Consider the following 16,258-nt stretch of genomic DNA (forward strand, 5'->3'; position numbering starts at 1 on the left):
AAGGCTTTGAGTAACATGTTATTATGTTATTATATTATAATTGTGGTTTTATAATCTTTTGATGTTTTTTGAAAGTTATTTTGATGTTATAGTCTGCATAATGTTTCATGTAAGTTATAATGTTCTGTGTAAACCGCCCAGAGCTGCAAAGAAATGGGCGGCATAGAAACCTATATAAATAAATAAATAAATGTATGTATTGCATATGTCCTCCCCAAGTATAAATCCATCTTAATACTTCACGTAAGAATCATAGAATCATAGATTTGAAAGGGACCTCCTGGGTCATCTAGTCCAACCCCCTGCACTATGCAGGACACTCACATCCCCATCGCTCATCCACTCTCACCGGCCACCCCCTTGAGCCTTCCCAGAATCAGCCTCTCCGTCAGATGGCTATCCAGCCTCTGTTGAAAAATGTCCAAAGATGGAGAACCCCCTCAAGATTGGCTGATTTGAAAACTAAAATTTAGATTTTAAAGCTGAATTATATTTAACTGCTGTGTATTTTAACTTTGCTGTGAACCACCCTGAGCCCTCTGGGGAACGGCGTGGTGGGAATCTAAAAATAAACAAACAGAAATAGGAATTTCTTGCCCCGAAGTACAGAAAATACATTGCAACGAGAAAGGCAAGGACCCTGCCCCCTTCTACGTCAGTTTGTGGTTCCGTCCAGCAGAACATGTACAAGAAGAAAGGGAAAACGGGGTAAATGATGCGGGGGAAGTGCTTTGATGGTCTGATTCATTATAAGACTGCTTCATGTGTACCAAACATCAAACCCTCGTGAACGCACCAACGGTAACTTCTGAGTCAACACATGTAGGCTCACACCAGAAGGGCCGCCCCCCCCCCACATCCATAGTGAATCAATGCATAAAATATTTATGTACTATGTCTAGCCCAGACTCCTGACAAACAACCAAAGAAAAAGAAAGCAAATCAGGTCACGTGCTTCCCAGGAAAATGCCAATTATTTTTACATACATTGCTCCAGAACCACAGTAGTTCTACACCTGCAGTTGTCAAGATATTTGCAGAAAACTCCAGTTTTGCATTAGCAGCCAGACAAAAGGGACAAGTTCTCAATATTAACGAGGCTGACTGATCACGGCGAGGCGAAGCTGGCATCGTACACGATGAAGAGGCTGGGTGGCAAAACGCGGAGGCCTTTAAAATGCACAGAATGTGACAGGCTTTTTAGCACTGCCTACAATATTTTGGAAGTGCTCCTCATACGGGCAGGGAAAAGGCTTAAGAACTCTTTCGGGGGGGAATTACTAATGATTTGGGGAGCAGGGGGGGGGAGAGGAAAGACCCATGTGAAGTTGTGTCTCAGTGGAAGAGCCTCTGCTTGGCATGCAAAAGGTTGCAGGTTCAATCCCCAGCATCTCCAGTTAAAAAGGACCAGGCAGGAGGTGATGGGAAGAACGTCTGTCTGAGACCCTGGAGAGCAGCTGCCAGCCTGAGTAGACAATGCTGACCTCGACGGAGAAAAGGCCTGACTCAGAAGAAAGCAGCTTCAAGTGTTTATGGGCCCTGAGATATTTAAGGTCTGATTGGTATGCATAAGAAGGAACTGGCAAAACTCTTTAGTAAAAGACTATGGTAGAGGATCACTCTTTGGAAGATTTCCTAACTGAGAATTCCCCAGAAAACCCGCATACCAAGCAATCAAGAAGGCATATTTTAAAGCCGACTATCATGTGACCTTGGCCCAGGATTTCTCAGCCAAGATTTTGTGAAACCCTGGATTTCTTGAGGGTCCTGGAAGGGTTTCCTGAAAGGGTGGGAATTTTATTTATTTTTTAAAAATAAATTTGTTAAACATTTATCAGGTGACATAACCATATATGGTCATGTTGACTCGCCCTCGCCTCCCAAAATGGCCAATTATGGGCCTGGAGGGGGTGGGAAGGGGAGGAGTCCCGGGTGGGCGTGTCCACAGTTCTGTTTCCCAACCATATTCTGCACGATTGTGCGACTTCTGGTGTTTCTCAAAGCCTGAAAAATGTTTACCGCCGAAATGCTGCATGTTGGCGACGTCATATGGAGGGGACGGAATATAGCGACCATGAAAGGTAAGCATTTCACTATTTTTGAAGGGTGCGGAAATCCCCCTAGAGTTGGAAGGGGCCATGCAGGCCATCCAGTACAGGCCTCTAAAACAGAGAGCCCTAATACCGGCGCGACATCAGCTCCAAGACTGCTGCCTGAGCCACTTGGTTTTTAAGCACAACAGATGTCCGGCCCAAAGAAATTCTCCCCCAACTGTAGTGAATTAGCCTTCAAGCGTCTCTCCTGAAAGGTCAGCCATTTGGATCTCTCCCAGCTGCTCTCCAGTTCCTCAATAACTCCAGCAGAACCATGCTCGAATGCCCTAAAAGTCTCCAGTACAGAAAACAGTTACCTAGAAGGTATAGAGCAGGGGTAGTCAAACTGCGGCCCTCCAGATGTCCATGGACTACAATTCCTAGGAGCCCCTGCCAGCAAATGCTGGCAGGGGCTTCTGGGAATTGTAGTCCATGGACATCTGGAGGGCCACAGTTTGACTACCCCTGGTATAGAGGCCTGCAAGATAAGAGACAGTATGGTGTCGTGGTTAAGGTGATAAGCTAAGATCTGGGAGACCCATGTTCAAATCTCCACACGACTGGGAAACAGGAATGCCGTCAGTCATTTCCAGCATTTGCTAGCAAGGGCTCATGGGAATTGTAGTCCATGGACATCTGGAGGACCACAGGTTGACTACCCCTGCTCTACAGCACTGTACCCCACTTAGGTCCCTGTCCGTCCCCAAATCTCCAGAACTTTCCCAACCTGGATCTGGCAACCAAGCCCCCCAGCCCCTGCCAGTGGCCCAAGTTGTACTAGCAGGACATCTCCAGCGCCCCCCACCCCAGGAGATTGGCAACTGCAAAGGCCCTGCCTCAAAATGACCTCCCAGACAAGGTTAAGAAGGGCTGTTCTCCTTTAGCACAGAGCAACAGCTGCTTCGAGGCTTTTCAAGAGCACTTATGTAACTCTCTTGAGCAGGGGTAGTCAAACTGCGGCCCTCCAGATGTCCATGGACTACAATTCCCAGGAGCCCCTGCCAGCATTCGATGGCATGGGCTCCTGGGAATTGTAGTCCATTGACATCTGGAGGGCCGCAGTTTGACTACCCCTGCTCTTGAACCTTAGAAATGCTCTATATCTTGTGTTTTCCCACAGTATCTGTTGTTGCCCTGCGTCCTTCAGGAGAAAGGCAGGCTTACGGAGGCTGAGCCCTCTTTTAATTAAGTTATTAGGGAGAACAGTTAAAGAGCTAAAACATTTCCTTGAAGGAGAGCTCTCTGGATAAGAACAAGGAAGCTTGGACATCAGCCACGGGTAGACTAAAGTATCGAGTGTCCCCAGAGCTGGGTTCTCTCTGGCAGGGGTAGTCAACCTGTGGTCCTCCAGATCTCCATGGACTACAATTCCCATGAGCCCCTGCCAGCATTTGCTGGCAGGGGCTCCTGGGAATTGTAGTCCATGTACATCTGGAGGGCCACAGGTTGACTACCCCTGCTCTATGGGAAACTCCAAGCCTTCTAGGCCCAAGACCTATTTACAGGCTCTCCTTCGACCTTTCCCCACTGCAATGGGCTATTGTCCCTTCCTGCTCCAAAACAAACATCCCTTCCCGTTAAAAGGCTTTGTCTGGGAAACAAAGCAGCTACTGTGAGCGGCTCTTGGGCTCTGCTAAGCAGCCCTGCCTCTGCCCCTCCCTGGTTCACTTGCTGCAACACCTAGAGGTTTTTGCTCAGAGCCTCAGCTATGCTGGCCTCACTTCCTGAAGCCCGTTTGAGCCAACTTGGCTCTCTACAGTTGGACACTGGCCCAGACGGTGTGCTCAGAATGGCCCATCCCTGAAGAAACCCAGTTCTTTCTCCTTGACCCCCGAAAACAGGGGTCCCCCAACCTTGTTCAGCCCATGGGCCCTTTTGCAATTATGATGTGAAATGGCTGCAGCAGGAGGTGGAGCCAATCAGAAGCCCTACTGGGGAAAAGCCCCTGCCATTTTCTTAAAACACTTGGAGGCAACAGAAAAAGGTGTTATCAGGCTCCACACTTCCCATAAGCACCATCCTGGGGCTCCCTGCCAGAAAGGACCATAAGAGTTCCCTCCAGTGCATTTCCACAACCATTACAGGAATGCTTGGTAAGCCCTATTCTGCAAGCATTTCAGAAGCCTGCGGAACTTGTGTTTGCCTCAACGCATACATGCATGCGGAAAGCTCCTGGCAACGTCGGGATCTCCCATGATTTTTAACAAGCGGAAGTCTGGCTTCTCAGATAAGGATTCCCGGGATGAGCCCCAGCTGCAGCAAACGGCAGCCCTAAAGGAAGAACAACTGCACACTTTTGTCTAAGACGAATTCGGATGAATCGGGGGAATTGTCATCACCCTGACCCAAGAGGTAGGCAGACAAGGCCTGAAGGGGAAAGGGGATACAGGTGTCCTTGCTGGAAGCTGCCGGGGCGTGGCGACACTCCAGGGACTGCATCGTGGTGGCACATACCTGCTGACTGGATAATAAAATTTCACGCAGGCAAGAAAAGTCAACATTGGCAACCAAACCAGGTTCTGCTGACAGGACAGCCAGCGGCAGACTCTAGTTTGGAGAACTGGGATTGATTCCCCACTCCTCCACATGCAGCCAACTGGGGTGGCCTTGGGCTAGTCACAGTTCTCTTAGAGCTCTCTCAGCCCCACCTACATCACAGGGAGAGGAAAGGTGTTTGTAAGCTGCTTTGGGGCTGCTTTGGGGCTCCTTTGGGTACTGAAAAGCGGGTTATAAGAAACCAGTTCTTCTATTCAGCAGCACCTGGACTGCATTAGTGATGTCTCTGCCTCCTGTAGGGTTGCTACCCTCCAGGTGTCAGCTGTAGATCTCCGGGGATAACAAGGAATCTCCAGGCAAGAGAAATCAGTTCCCTTGGATAAATGGCTGCTTTGGACCATGGACTCCACAGCATTCTACACCAGGGGTAGTCAACCTGTGGTCCTCCAGATGTCCATGGACTACAATTCCCATGAGCCCCTGCCAGCAAACGGAATGAACGGTTAGGCCAGAATCTTGGGGGGTGGGGTGCGGGGAGCATGACTCCAAAAGTCAAGGGAGTGTTTTGGAAGCTATATATGGATATTCTCCAGTCCTCATAGCCATCTGAAGGTGGGAGAGCCATCAAAGAGAGCTTTGACTCTCCGAAGCTCACACACCTCAAAATTTGTTCATCTTACCGGACTCAAATCGAGCTCTCCTCCTGCAGAGCAACATGGCTACACTTAGAAACTAAATTGCTACTAAGGCCTTATAAAGCCTAGACCAGCCTTTCTCAACTTTTTTACCATTGAGAAACCCCTGAAACATTCTTTGGGATTTGAGAAGCCCCGGAAGTGGCACAATCCTGCAGAAGATGCTTGGAAAGCAGACCTGTGGACACGCCCATCTGGGGCCCCTCCCCTCCCTGCCCCCTCCAGGCCCATCATTGGCCATTTTGTCAGATCGACATGACCATATATGGTCATGTCACCCTATAAATGTTTAACAATTTTTTAAAGAACACATAAATATTAATTAACTCCCACCCATTCAGAAAAACCTTCCAGGACCCTCAAATACCCCAAGGTTTAAAAAAAAACAGATTAAATATTAATTAACTCCCACCCATTCAGAAAACCCTTCCAGGGCCATCAAGAAACCCCAGGGTTTCACAAAACCCTGGCCGAGAAAGCCTGGCCTATAATAACCAGCCCGGTTATTCACTAGAGAACCGGCAGGCTTTTCCCCTTTATTCTTCAACTTTCTTCGTCTTTAGAGGAAAGAACTGGTGCGTACTTAGAAAGACGGCTTCAGGCAACTGCCCAGCTACTCAGCAGGCCTACTGAAACGTGCATTGTGACGGACGAACGGCACCAATTGCAAATGGTCCCCGGGTTGGAATCAAAGGCTGCCAAGTTGAATCGCAAATTCACAAGAGAAGGAGCTGGCCTTTCTGCCTCCCCGGCACCTTGGCCATGCCATCTGCACCCCCTTTAGAAAGAGACCCTTTATGGCGGCCCTGGATTTGCAATTCCTAAAGAGAAGGAAAATACATTCCTGAGAAGGAGGCAGAGAGGGAAGAGGGGGGGGACACCCATCGGATTCCTTTAAGTGCAGGCTGGGCGCCAGGAAAATCTTGCTTGGGAAAAGAAAAGTTTATACCAAGTAGGGGGAGAGAGAGATCCAAGCTAAACTGCACTTTTTGCTTGCAAAGAATGACATCGCGGAGGAATTGTCGGCATTGAAAGGGTTCCGAATCTGGCATTTCCCCTCCCCCCCCCCATGCTAAGGAAGATGTTCGGCAGCTTCCCACGCTCCCTGAGACTTGAACGGCTTCTCTAGGGTGAGCAATTCAAAGAACCCTGTGCTGGGACTGGAAAAAAAAAAGCTGCACAAACACATACATGAAAACTGGCTTGCCAGAAATCAGACACAAGGGTGTGTTTTTTTAAGTGACCTTTTTCATGCTGTAAGCCAACCATATATTGGCAAGAAGCAGCAACTGAATGTGGGCCTCCTTTGTGCCAGCAAGGAGAGGACGGATCACGTTCCCATGTTACCGTTTTGTTCGGGAGCGCCCGTGCCGCCTGGGGCTGGAAGAAGCAGCTTCCCGAGGGCCACGTTGGCCACGTTTGCCCAACTGCAAATGAGACGCATCTTTAAAATCCCAACCGAGAATGCACCAAGAACACCAGGAAAGCCTGGCTGGATCAGACCAAGAACACTGCCTAACCCAGAATCCAGAGTGCTCCGGGAAGGCCAGAAGTGTGGATACTGCAGCACTTCCCCCTTGGTTTTGAGGGCACACCCATTAGGTTGGGGGAGGGGATGATCAGCCTGTGCCCATCCAATCAGTGCAGACCAATCACCTCGCCACCCTGCCAGCTTGCAACTCTGCAAACAGTTTGAATGAGACTGTGCCATTCAAGTTGCTTGCAGAATTGCTTACAGGCTTCCTCGGGAGGTGGTGGGCTCTCCCTCCTTGGCAATTTTTAAACAGGGGCTGGATAGCCAACTGACGGGGAGGCTGATTCTGTGAAGGCTCAAGGGGGCGGCAGGTGACAGTGGATGAGCGATTGGGATGTGAGTGTCCTGCATAGTGCAGGGGGTTGGACTAGATGACCCAGGAGGTCCCTTCCAACTCTATGATTCTAGAATGCTTCCTTGAAAGCAAAAGGTACTTATTCCGTTGGCTTCCTTCTCTTACAAGCATTCCATTCAAAGGGCAAGAATGCCACCTTTAAAACTGGTGTCCTCAGGTCTCCATACCATGCGATCCTCGACATGTATGAATGGAGCCACTGCTGGGGTCCTACAAACATGTTTTTTTGCAAAGAAAAGAGTCATTTTATACTTTCCAGCCCCACCCTCTTCCCCAAACATACCAGGAAATGCAAGAACATAAGAGAAGCCATGTGGGATCAGTCCCATGGCCCATGCAGTCCAACACTCAGCGGCCAAAACTCAGGTGCCATCAGGAGGGTCACCAGCGGGGCCAGAACTCCAGAACCACTGTTGCCCCCCAAACACCAAAAAGACAGAGCATCCCTGCCCCAAACTGAGTGTCCCATCTGTTGATCCAATCTCCTCTTGGAGTTATAAGAGAGTACCATAGAGGCACGAACCAACCCTTAGTCAGCTAAAATGCGAGACCACACAGTTTGAAATGGCAATTTAGGCGACTTTGCCAAAACTAGGGTGACAACCTCTTCCTTTTTGTGCACCTGACAGACAAAATACGTCCAGCTGTTTGGCGAGGCTAACAGAGTCTCTAAAAAGTATCGGTGAAACGACACCAAGAAGAAACCTACTGGATCCCTCTGAAACCCAACCCAATAACTGCAAGAACGCAACAAAAATTGCCTGAAGTTACAGCACATCTACAAAGGACAGGAAAAGCTTGCAGGGGAGGGAGATACTGGGAGGGACTTCAGGTTGAAGGGGCATGGCAGAAGTCTACAATCACTTTCAGTAAGGTAAAGGTAAAGGTATCCCCTGTGCAAGCACCGAGTCATGTCTGACCCTTGGGGTGACGCCCTCCAGCGTTTTCTTGGCAGACTCAATACGGGGTGGTTTGCCAGTGCCTTCCCCAGTCATTACCGTTTACCCCCCAGCAAGCTGGGTACTCATTTCACCGACCTCGGAAGGATGGAAGGCTGAGTCAACCTTGAGCCGGCTGCTGGGATCGAACTCCCAACCTCATGGGCAGACAGCTTCAAACAGCATATCGCTGCCTTACCACTCTGCGCCACAAGAGGCTCTTTCAGTAGCAACCCCTATAAAAGACAGTTTCAGGTGGTTGAAGACACAATGGCCTGCAGAAGGCAAAGAAGATTCTAATATAGTAGGACCTCGAAGACCAAGATGTCCAGGGTGTAAGCTTTCGAAAAAAGCTTACACCAGGGGTAGTCAAACTGCGGCCCTCCAGATGTCCATGGACTACAAATCCCATGAGCCCCTGCCAGCATTCGCTGGCAGGGGCTCCTGGGAATTGTAGTCCATGGACATCTGGAGGGCCGCAGTTTGACTACCCCTGGCTTACACCCTTGGAATCTTGTTCATGGTGTTTACTAGACTCAAATCTTTATCTCCCCTTCAAGGATCTCCTTGTGAAGACAGAGGGAAGAAAGACGGATGGAGGCTTCACATAAATTAAAAGATCTCAGGCCAGCCCAAGGTCACAAGACCCCAGAAGCTAAGCAGGGTCAATATAGCTTATATATTCTGTATTATATATGCTTTCACCTTGTGCTGTATTGTGATGTTCACATCAAATATACAAAGGAAGGAGGAGGATGAGTAGGGCGGCTGAGGTTTGTTGGTCATAAAGGACTGGACTAAAACTTTATAATAGTTTTTCACATACCACAAGGCTGCTGCTCAAGAATTAGGGGTGTTCTGATTGCCTTTGCGGATTATTGTGAAACGCTGGAGCCAAACACGAGCCATTCTGCTGCAAAATGTGGAGAATGTTAGACCGTAGATAACGTTGCTAATCTTTGTCCCGGTTACTCCAGATGCCGGCTTCTACAGATCCTTACAATGCCTTCCTGCCCAAGCCATCTCAGAGGGGAATTCTCTGTGGCTCAAGATGGATATCATGGTCCAGTTTATCCGCCCCAAACTGCCTTTTCGTTTTTGCCTGCTCCAGGTCACATCCCTCCCACCGCCCTACCCCACAGCAACACAAAGAGTTCCAAATAGCTTCCCTCTCAGCCACACCTTGCAATTTATTAACAATTAACTTAATTAACCAGGTCCTCAGACCTGTGATCACAATAGCCAGGCTCTTGTAAAGATATGGGTAAGAGAGGGTAAGATAAAAGGTTTAATTGCATGCAATGAACTTCGGAAACTACAAGAACCACAGTTTGCTAAACTGCAGAAAGAGTCTCTCTTCATATAGGAAAGTTACATCTCCAAAGGATTGCCCCTAAATCAGGGGTGGCCAGACTGTGGCTCTCCAGATGTCCATGGAGTACAATGTGCTGGCAGGGGCTCATGGGAATTGTAGTCCATGGACATCTGGAGAGCCACAGTCTGGCCACCCCTGACTTATACCCAGGCCTTTCCAGAGCTGGCCTTTTTCCAATATAAATTCCGATGACACATGATAAGTGTGGTCAGGGAGGGTGGGGGGAATGCACGAAACCTGCTAGCTAAGAAGCTCCCTTGTGGAACTCACACACCCAATTGTTAAAATTCACACTTAGATGCTAATGGAGGTTACTGGTGCACTACAAATGCAAGCTAATGGGTTAGCAAGAGACCGTTTCCTCCCCACCAACCAGGTTTTTGAGTCAGGATTAAACCCCAGAGAATCCATTTGAGGTGTGTGAGCCTAGTCACAGGGAGGAAATGTAGCTCTGCTTCAATCATCTGCCTTTCTGAGAGGCAGTGTGGTGTAGTGGTTAGAGCAGAGGATTCTGTTTTGGAGAGATGGGCTTGATTCTTCACTCTTCCCTGTGCAGCCAGCTGGGTGCCCTTGGGCTAGTCACAGTGCCCTCACAGAGCAGTTCTCTTAGAGCCCTCTCAGCCCCACCTACCTCACAGGTGGGGAGAGGAAGGGGGAAAGTGTTTGCAGACCACTTTGGGACTCCTTCAGGTACTGAAAAGCGGGTATTAAAAACCAGCTCTTCTTCTTCTTCCTATGTCAGGAGTAATTGGAATTACAACTTATTCACCCCCACCAACCAGGTTTCGGACTCAGGAAAAAAAAAGTTTACAAGCCTAGTTTGAGGGAAGAAATCTAGCTCTGCTTCCTCCACGTGCCTCCCTTCCTCTGTCATGGGTAATTTGGAGTTACAATTTAACCACGATTCTCAAAGCGAGAATAAAGAGGGAGAAATGACATCTGGCAACACACTGGATACAGGAGCATTTCACATAACCGCAGCTAAACGCAATGTCCAAAAACCGCCTAAATAAGTACGGGGTGGTAGGAGGAGAAGGGTTGTTTTTGTTTACACAAACCATTTAGTTTGCCTAGAATTACCAACACGGACGTCACAGTCAGAGCAGCAGAGATAGATTAAATAAATAAAAATATGGGAGGCATAAAACTAGAACACAACGGCGGAGTCCCTCCCAAACTGCATTAGAAAACAGTCACAGGAAGCAGGCGAGCTGGGCCACATCTTGAATGCAGACGCTATTTTTTTCTCATTCTGAAAGTAGCCACATTGAAATCATTTGCTCATGTGCAACATCTGGTTTGCTGGCATGCACTTAAAAAAAAAAGCGAACAGGAAAAAGTCAATCAAGCCCCCCCCCCCTTTTCCGCCCTCTCCCCTCTGTCTGACGATGCATAAGACTACCTTCATATGGTCGGCATTTACTTCCCCCAACATATCTGCAAGTTAGAGACATAATAAAAAAGGACTCTTTTTTCTCTCTTTCAGTAAGGATCTAGTTATTTAAACCTGTCTGGGAAGTTTGCAAGAAACCATGCCCACATCTTCTCGAAAGAAACTGGTTTATTCATAGTTCGCCCCCAAACAGAAAAGAAAAACCCTTACAAAAGTTCCTTCAGAGATCTTATTTCATTTCAGCATTTCCCCGGGGACAGCTCTACTGTGTGCAATTGTAAGAAGTCCTGAAGCGAAATACCTTGTTTCTCACAGCGCAATCCTATGCACAGTTATTCCGATCCGGGGCCTGCTGAAATCAATAAGCTTAGACAGAAATAACTCAGCACTGGACTGCACAGTCATGTCTCCTAAAATCACTTTGCATAACAGTTTTCTGGCTAATCCGTGTACATAATATAAAATAGCCGGTCCTTTCTGTACAACTTCCCATATCTCCTGGAGCAGGATTTTAGCCAGTCATCCTTAAGATAACGTGGGGCTTTTTAAAGTTTTGATTAAAAAACCCACTGATTTGCTGCAGGGTTGCCAATCTGGGCGGGGAAATTTGGATATTTGGGGACGGAGGAATCAGGGCAGATGAGAGATCTCCACAGGGATGGGATGCCACTGAGTCCACCCTGGAAAGCTGTCATTTTTCTCCAGGGAAAATAATCCCCGTTATCCGGAGAGCAGACATCATTCCAGGACTACAGGCCTCACCCGGAGGTTGGCATCCCTCGCCTGCTGATGCAAAACGAATTGCGGTTCCCTTTTGCGGCTTCTCGCCTTAACAAACCGCAATTGTACAGTGCTGGGCTTTTTCAGAGTGTGGGAAAGTCCTCTAGCGAAAACCATGAAGACAGAGCAAATAATCTGAGTCACCAAGCATTGTGTCTGTCTTTGTTCCGCACACACCAAGAGAATGCTCACGATGTTGCCGTTGATATGGTACACAACCTGATGGTGTATGCGTGGTTTTTCCCCCCCCTCTCTCTTAACCGTTCTGCTGCTCCTTTGCAGCCACACTACTACTTCTAGACCCAGCTCTGATCCCCACAGGATACCACAACCGTCGTATGAAACAGGGGAGGGGGAGGGCCAGGTTGAGGCAGCTCCATCTGGTATTTAGCTGCCTGATCTGAGGATGTCTGAAGGCCTCCCAAGAACGTGGCCTTAAAAGACAGGCTTCCACGGAGGTGTCCCATTGGCTTCTGCATGAGATGAGGCAGCGGAGGAAATTCTGCAGCCCCACAGCAGTTCACTCCCCCAAGATGGTTTCAAGTCCTACTCTGAAAACCACAAACCATTTCTAAAAAGTTTGGCAGCCATTTTGGGGGGGGCTGCGACATTAACAGGCTTCAGCCTCCAGATCTCAAACTTCAAGGGGGGTGGGCCAAATCAATCCTGAAGTAAAGACAGGAGGGGGTGTTGAAGTTTACTAAAATATTAGCCTTCAACTGGTGGGTCAGGGCCCAAGACCTTACAACAGTGTTCAAACCAACAATGTTCAAACGGCGCATGGTCTCTCTTTTATATCCGGCAAAATAGGTCAGTATTATAACCTCCAGATGTGGAGACTGAGTAACTTGGCAAGAGATGCCCAACTTAGAACAGGGAACCCTCCTTCCCATATCTGAGCCTTTGTCAACCTTTTGACCATGGAGGAGCCCCAGAAATAATTTTTCAGGCTTTGAGGAGTCCTGGATGTCAGCTGGCCACGCCTACCTGTCACACACCCTGGAAGCGACAGGAAGTGACATCACTAGCCGTATTCACAGGCAGACCGGAGGAGGACTGAGAGGGTGAGAGACAGGAGGTGGTTTGAGGTGGGAGTAGATGTGCAGGCTCCGCCCCCTCCCAGGTGCAGAAACCACAAGAGAACTCACTCATGCTGGGAAGGGGAGGACTGGAAGTCCATTAAGGCAGGAGGCAAATGACTGTGGACCTCTCCAGAGCTCCATAGACCACTGGGGGGTCTGTGGACCCGTGGTAGGGAATCCCTGCACTACATTAAGTCAACGTTTCTTAAGACAGTCTGCAATGGCAACCCCACCATTTTATCAACTTCTTTACTCCCGGCTCCCAAAGAGGGGGAAAGAAAGCAAACAGAGTGAGAAGGAGAAGAGCAGATCCGCGTAGTCACAATTCCCAGTTAACCCGTTTGCCAGTTTGGAACAGAGCAAGGGCTTGAGAAAGTCCAAGACTTATTGTCCCAAAGCCCCTCTTGGACGCAGCTCTGCCATACAACAAAACCAGGATTGGAGGAATTCATGGACCTCCATGCTTGGCTCTCCACACCCAACCCTCACTGGAAACCCCCTTCCAGTGACAGCTGACTGATGACCACCCTGAATGGTTTTCAAGGCAAGGGATGACGATTTGCCGCTCTAAGTAAGTACTGAGCAGGGCTGACCAACACTGTTTGAGACCAGACTGGCCTGGGGCAACCAGCTCAAGTAAAGCGAAGCATCAGCGGATGGACACTGGGGGTCTCCCATCCAAGCCCTAACCAGGGCCGACCCTGCTTAGCTTCCGAGATCGGACAAAATCGGGTCCGCCTGGGCCATCTCTGGCAGCAGAAAGCAACCGGGGCGGCTGGTCACTGCCTGGCTCTACTCCTGCCTCCCTCGGCAGTCTCCCGTCCAAGGCTGACCCTGCTCGGCGTCCCAGATCGGGGCCAATACGCAGCCCGCCCGCCGGGGAAGCGGGCCACCTCCTCCCTCTCCGACCCCGTCCCGTCTCGGCGCAGCGACTCCTCTCCCGGCGCTTCCTCCCATTCAGCCCCGGCGCGGCAACCGAAGCGGAGTGACACCTCCCCGCGCCCGCGCCCACGCGCGGGGGTTGCAGCGGGCTTCTCCCCGGGGCCCGTGTGCCCGGGACGCCTCGATCCGAGAGCAGCCCGTCCGCCCAGGGTTCGAGCCCGGCCCCCTCCGCCCCGGATGGCGCCGCCGGAGCCTCATCCCTCCACGCCCAGCGCGGGCGGGCGGGCGGGCAGCGGCGCCTCCGTGGCCAAGGGGGCCGGGGCAAGGGACCCGCGTGCAGCTCTGCTCGCCTCCCGTGCGGCCCTTGGCGCGCGCTGCCCGGGGAATGAATGGCGCGCGGGAGCGAGGGGAGGCGGGAGGCGGCGAGGGGCGCGTCCGCCGGGGCTGCCCGAGGGCTCGGCTGCCCTGCTTGCCACTCACCGCGGGCCTGCCCACCGCCACCGCCATGCCGTCGCTGCTCCGGCGCCCTGGACGCTCCTCCGGCTCCCGCTCGCCCGCGCCGCCTGTTATAAGCGGCAACATGGCCACCCGGCTGGAAGCGACCATTCGCCTTCCGGGGGGGGGGGAGGAGAGGAGAGGGCGGGGGCTCGGCCGCCACGCCCCGCCCCTCCGGCACGCCCGCCTCGCCAGCCGCGCTGGGCCCCGGGCGAAGGCGCGCCCAGCGGCCACCCTCCCCGGCCACGCGTCGGAGGCCCGGGCGGAGGGCGCGCGTGCGGCCGCCTCTCCCTCCCCCTCCCCTGGCGCGGGTGGGGGATGCCCGAGAGCGGGCCCTGCCGGGCTGGCCACAAGGGCTGCTTGGCGAGGGGAGACGGGAAGCGGAACGTCGGAATGAGGGACGCGTGTCGGCTCTCAGGTTGAGGTCTTTCCCATCCCCTCCTGCCTGGGCCTCCTAACTGGAGATGCCAGGGATTGAACCAGGGACCTTCAACATGCCAAGCAGAGGCTCTGCCACCGGGACACGTCCTGTGTAGGTCTTTCCCATCCCCTCCTGCCTGGGCCTCCTAACTGGAGGTGGAGCCGGGGGTTGAACCAGGGATCATTTATATGCCAAGTAGGTCCTCTACCACTGAGCCCCAACCCCTCTCCAGGGTCTCAGGTGGAGGTCTTCCACATCACCTGCTGCCTGGTCCTTTTAACTGGAGGCACCTGGGGTTGATTCTGGGCCCTTCTGTGTGCCAAGCAGAGACTCCTCCAGCTGAATGCCTCTGCCCATTTATCCCAATGGTTGACAGATTTACCTTCTACCTGCGGGCTGATAATTCCCATTTCATCAGGTTCTCTTTTAATTACTCTCAGGTTTCACAGCTGGGAATGCATCTGTCCCTTAGTCCAGGGGGTAGTCAACCTGTGGTCCTCCAGATGTCCATGGACTACAATTCCCATGAGCCCCTGCCAGCAAATGCTGGCAGGGGCTCAAGGGAATTGTAGTCCATGGACATCTGGAGGACCACAGATTGAATACCCCTGACTAGAAGCTTGGTTGATATGCAGAAGCCAACTTCCATCACCCCAAAACTACCAAGATTCCTAATGTGGTTTTGTTGTTGTTGTTATGAAATCCATTTTATCCAACTCCTCATCACGCTATTTTTATCACTTGTACGGATTTGCCTCTGGGTTTGCACTCAAGCTGTATGCAAAAAGGCTGCTTGTTATATTCCCAAATCCCGGGAAATAAACATGTTTGCCTTTGAAAAAAATCATAGGACACCGTTCCCCAGAAGAAACTGAGGCACCTCCAAATATACAGAGGGAAGGAAGAAAAAGAGAACTCCAGTATGGAATGATGGCAAGTTATTAGTGCTTCTTTTGAACCAAGAGGGAAATAAGGCCATGGGCTGCACTTCCAAAGCATGAAACTTTGCTTTATAGTGGATTCCCCTAAATTATTATATGGAACAAAGAACTAAACTGGCATCTAAGATTTGTCAAGCTGCAAAGTTACATCTGCAAGGCAGGCCTCCTAGCCCCAAGTTAATATAGGTTGTCAGCAGCCTCTCCGCCCTCACTCTGCAATGACTCACAGGCTTCTGCAGTCAGCAACTGCCTTGCTAATCAGGCATGGTGCCTTTTAGACTAGAGATCCCTTGGAGCACTTAGCCAGCTTTCTTAATTGGCTCAGGTGGGTGGGCTGACCAGATAGGGAGCTGCAGCTGGAGGCTGGGCAGAGAACTGAGGAGCTTCTGCAACCAATTTGGAGTCTAAACCCTAGTTTGTCTGCATCTCCATTCTGTTCTGCTGGTCAGGGCTCTCTACCTGTTGAACATTTGGCTGGGCTAAGCTCTCATCCAGCTGAGGTTAAGGTGAAGCCAGGAGCTCCTGACAAGATTCTTCCTCCGAGGAGTCCTTACTAACAGGATCTGGGCTCACAACATTGAGGCCGAGAGAGCTCTGAGAGAACATTGAGTGGACCAAGATCACCCAGCTGGCTGCATGTGGAGAAGGAGTGGGAATCAATCCCGGTTCTCCAGAGTAGAGGCCACTGCTCTTAACCATACTACTCTGGCTCTCAAGAGGCAGGCAGTGGCAAGCCACCTCTGATCATGAACTGATTACTTCCATTCCATGACATCGT

General features: G+C 50.7%; 1 protein-coding gene across 4 annotated transcripts in view; it reads right to left on the reverse strand.

Annotated features, from left to right (window-relative positions):
• SEPTIN11 (septin 11) overlaps window positions 1–14,264 on the reverse strand; it is an 88,092-nt gene extending 73,828 nt beyond the window's left edge. For all 4 annotated transcript variants that reach the window (XM_077301109.1, XM_077301111.1, XM_077301108.1 and 1 more), the window contains exon 1: window positions 14,104–14,264. In XM_077301109.1, coding sequence (XP_077157224.1) covers window positions 14,104–14,229 — 126 coding nt within the window. In that variant the 5' untranslated portion in view covers window positions 14,230–14,264. The remainder of the gene's footprint in view (window positions 1–14,103) is intronic.
• Window positions 14,265–16,258: the final 1,994 nt, after the last annotated feature.

Source organism: Paroedura picta, chromosome 10 (genome assembly GCF_049243985.1).
Source record: "Paroedura picta isolate Pp20150507F chromosome 10, Ppicta_v3.0, whole genome shotgun sequence".
Taxonomy (NCBI): Eukaryota; Metazoa; Chordata; class Lepidosauria; order Squamata; family Gekkonidae; genus Paroedura; species Paroedura picta.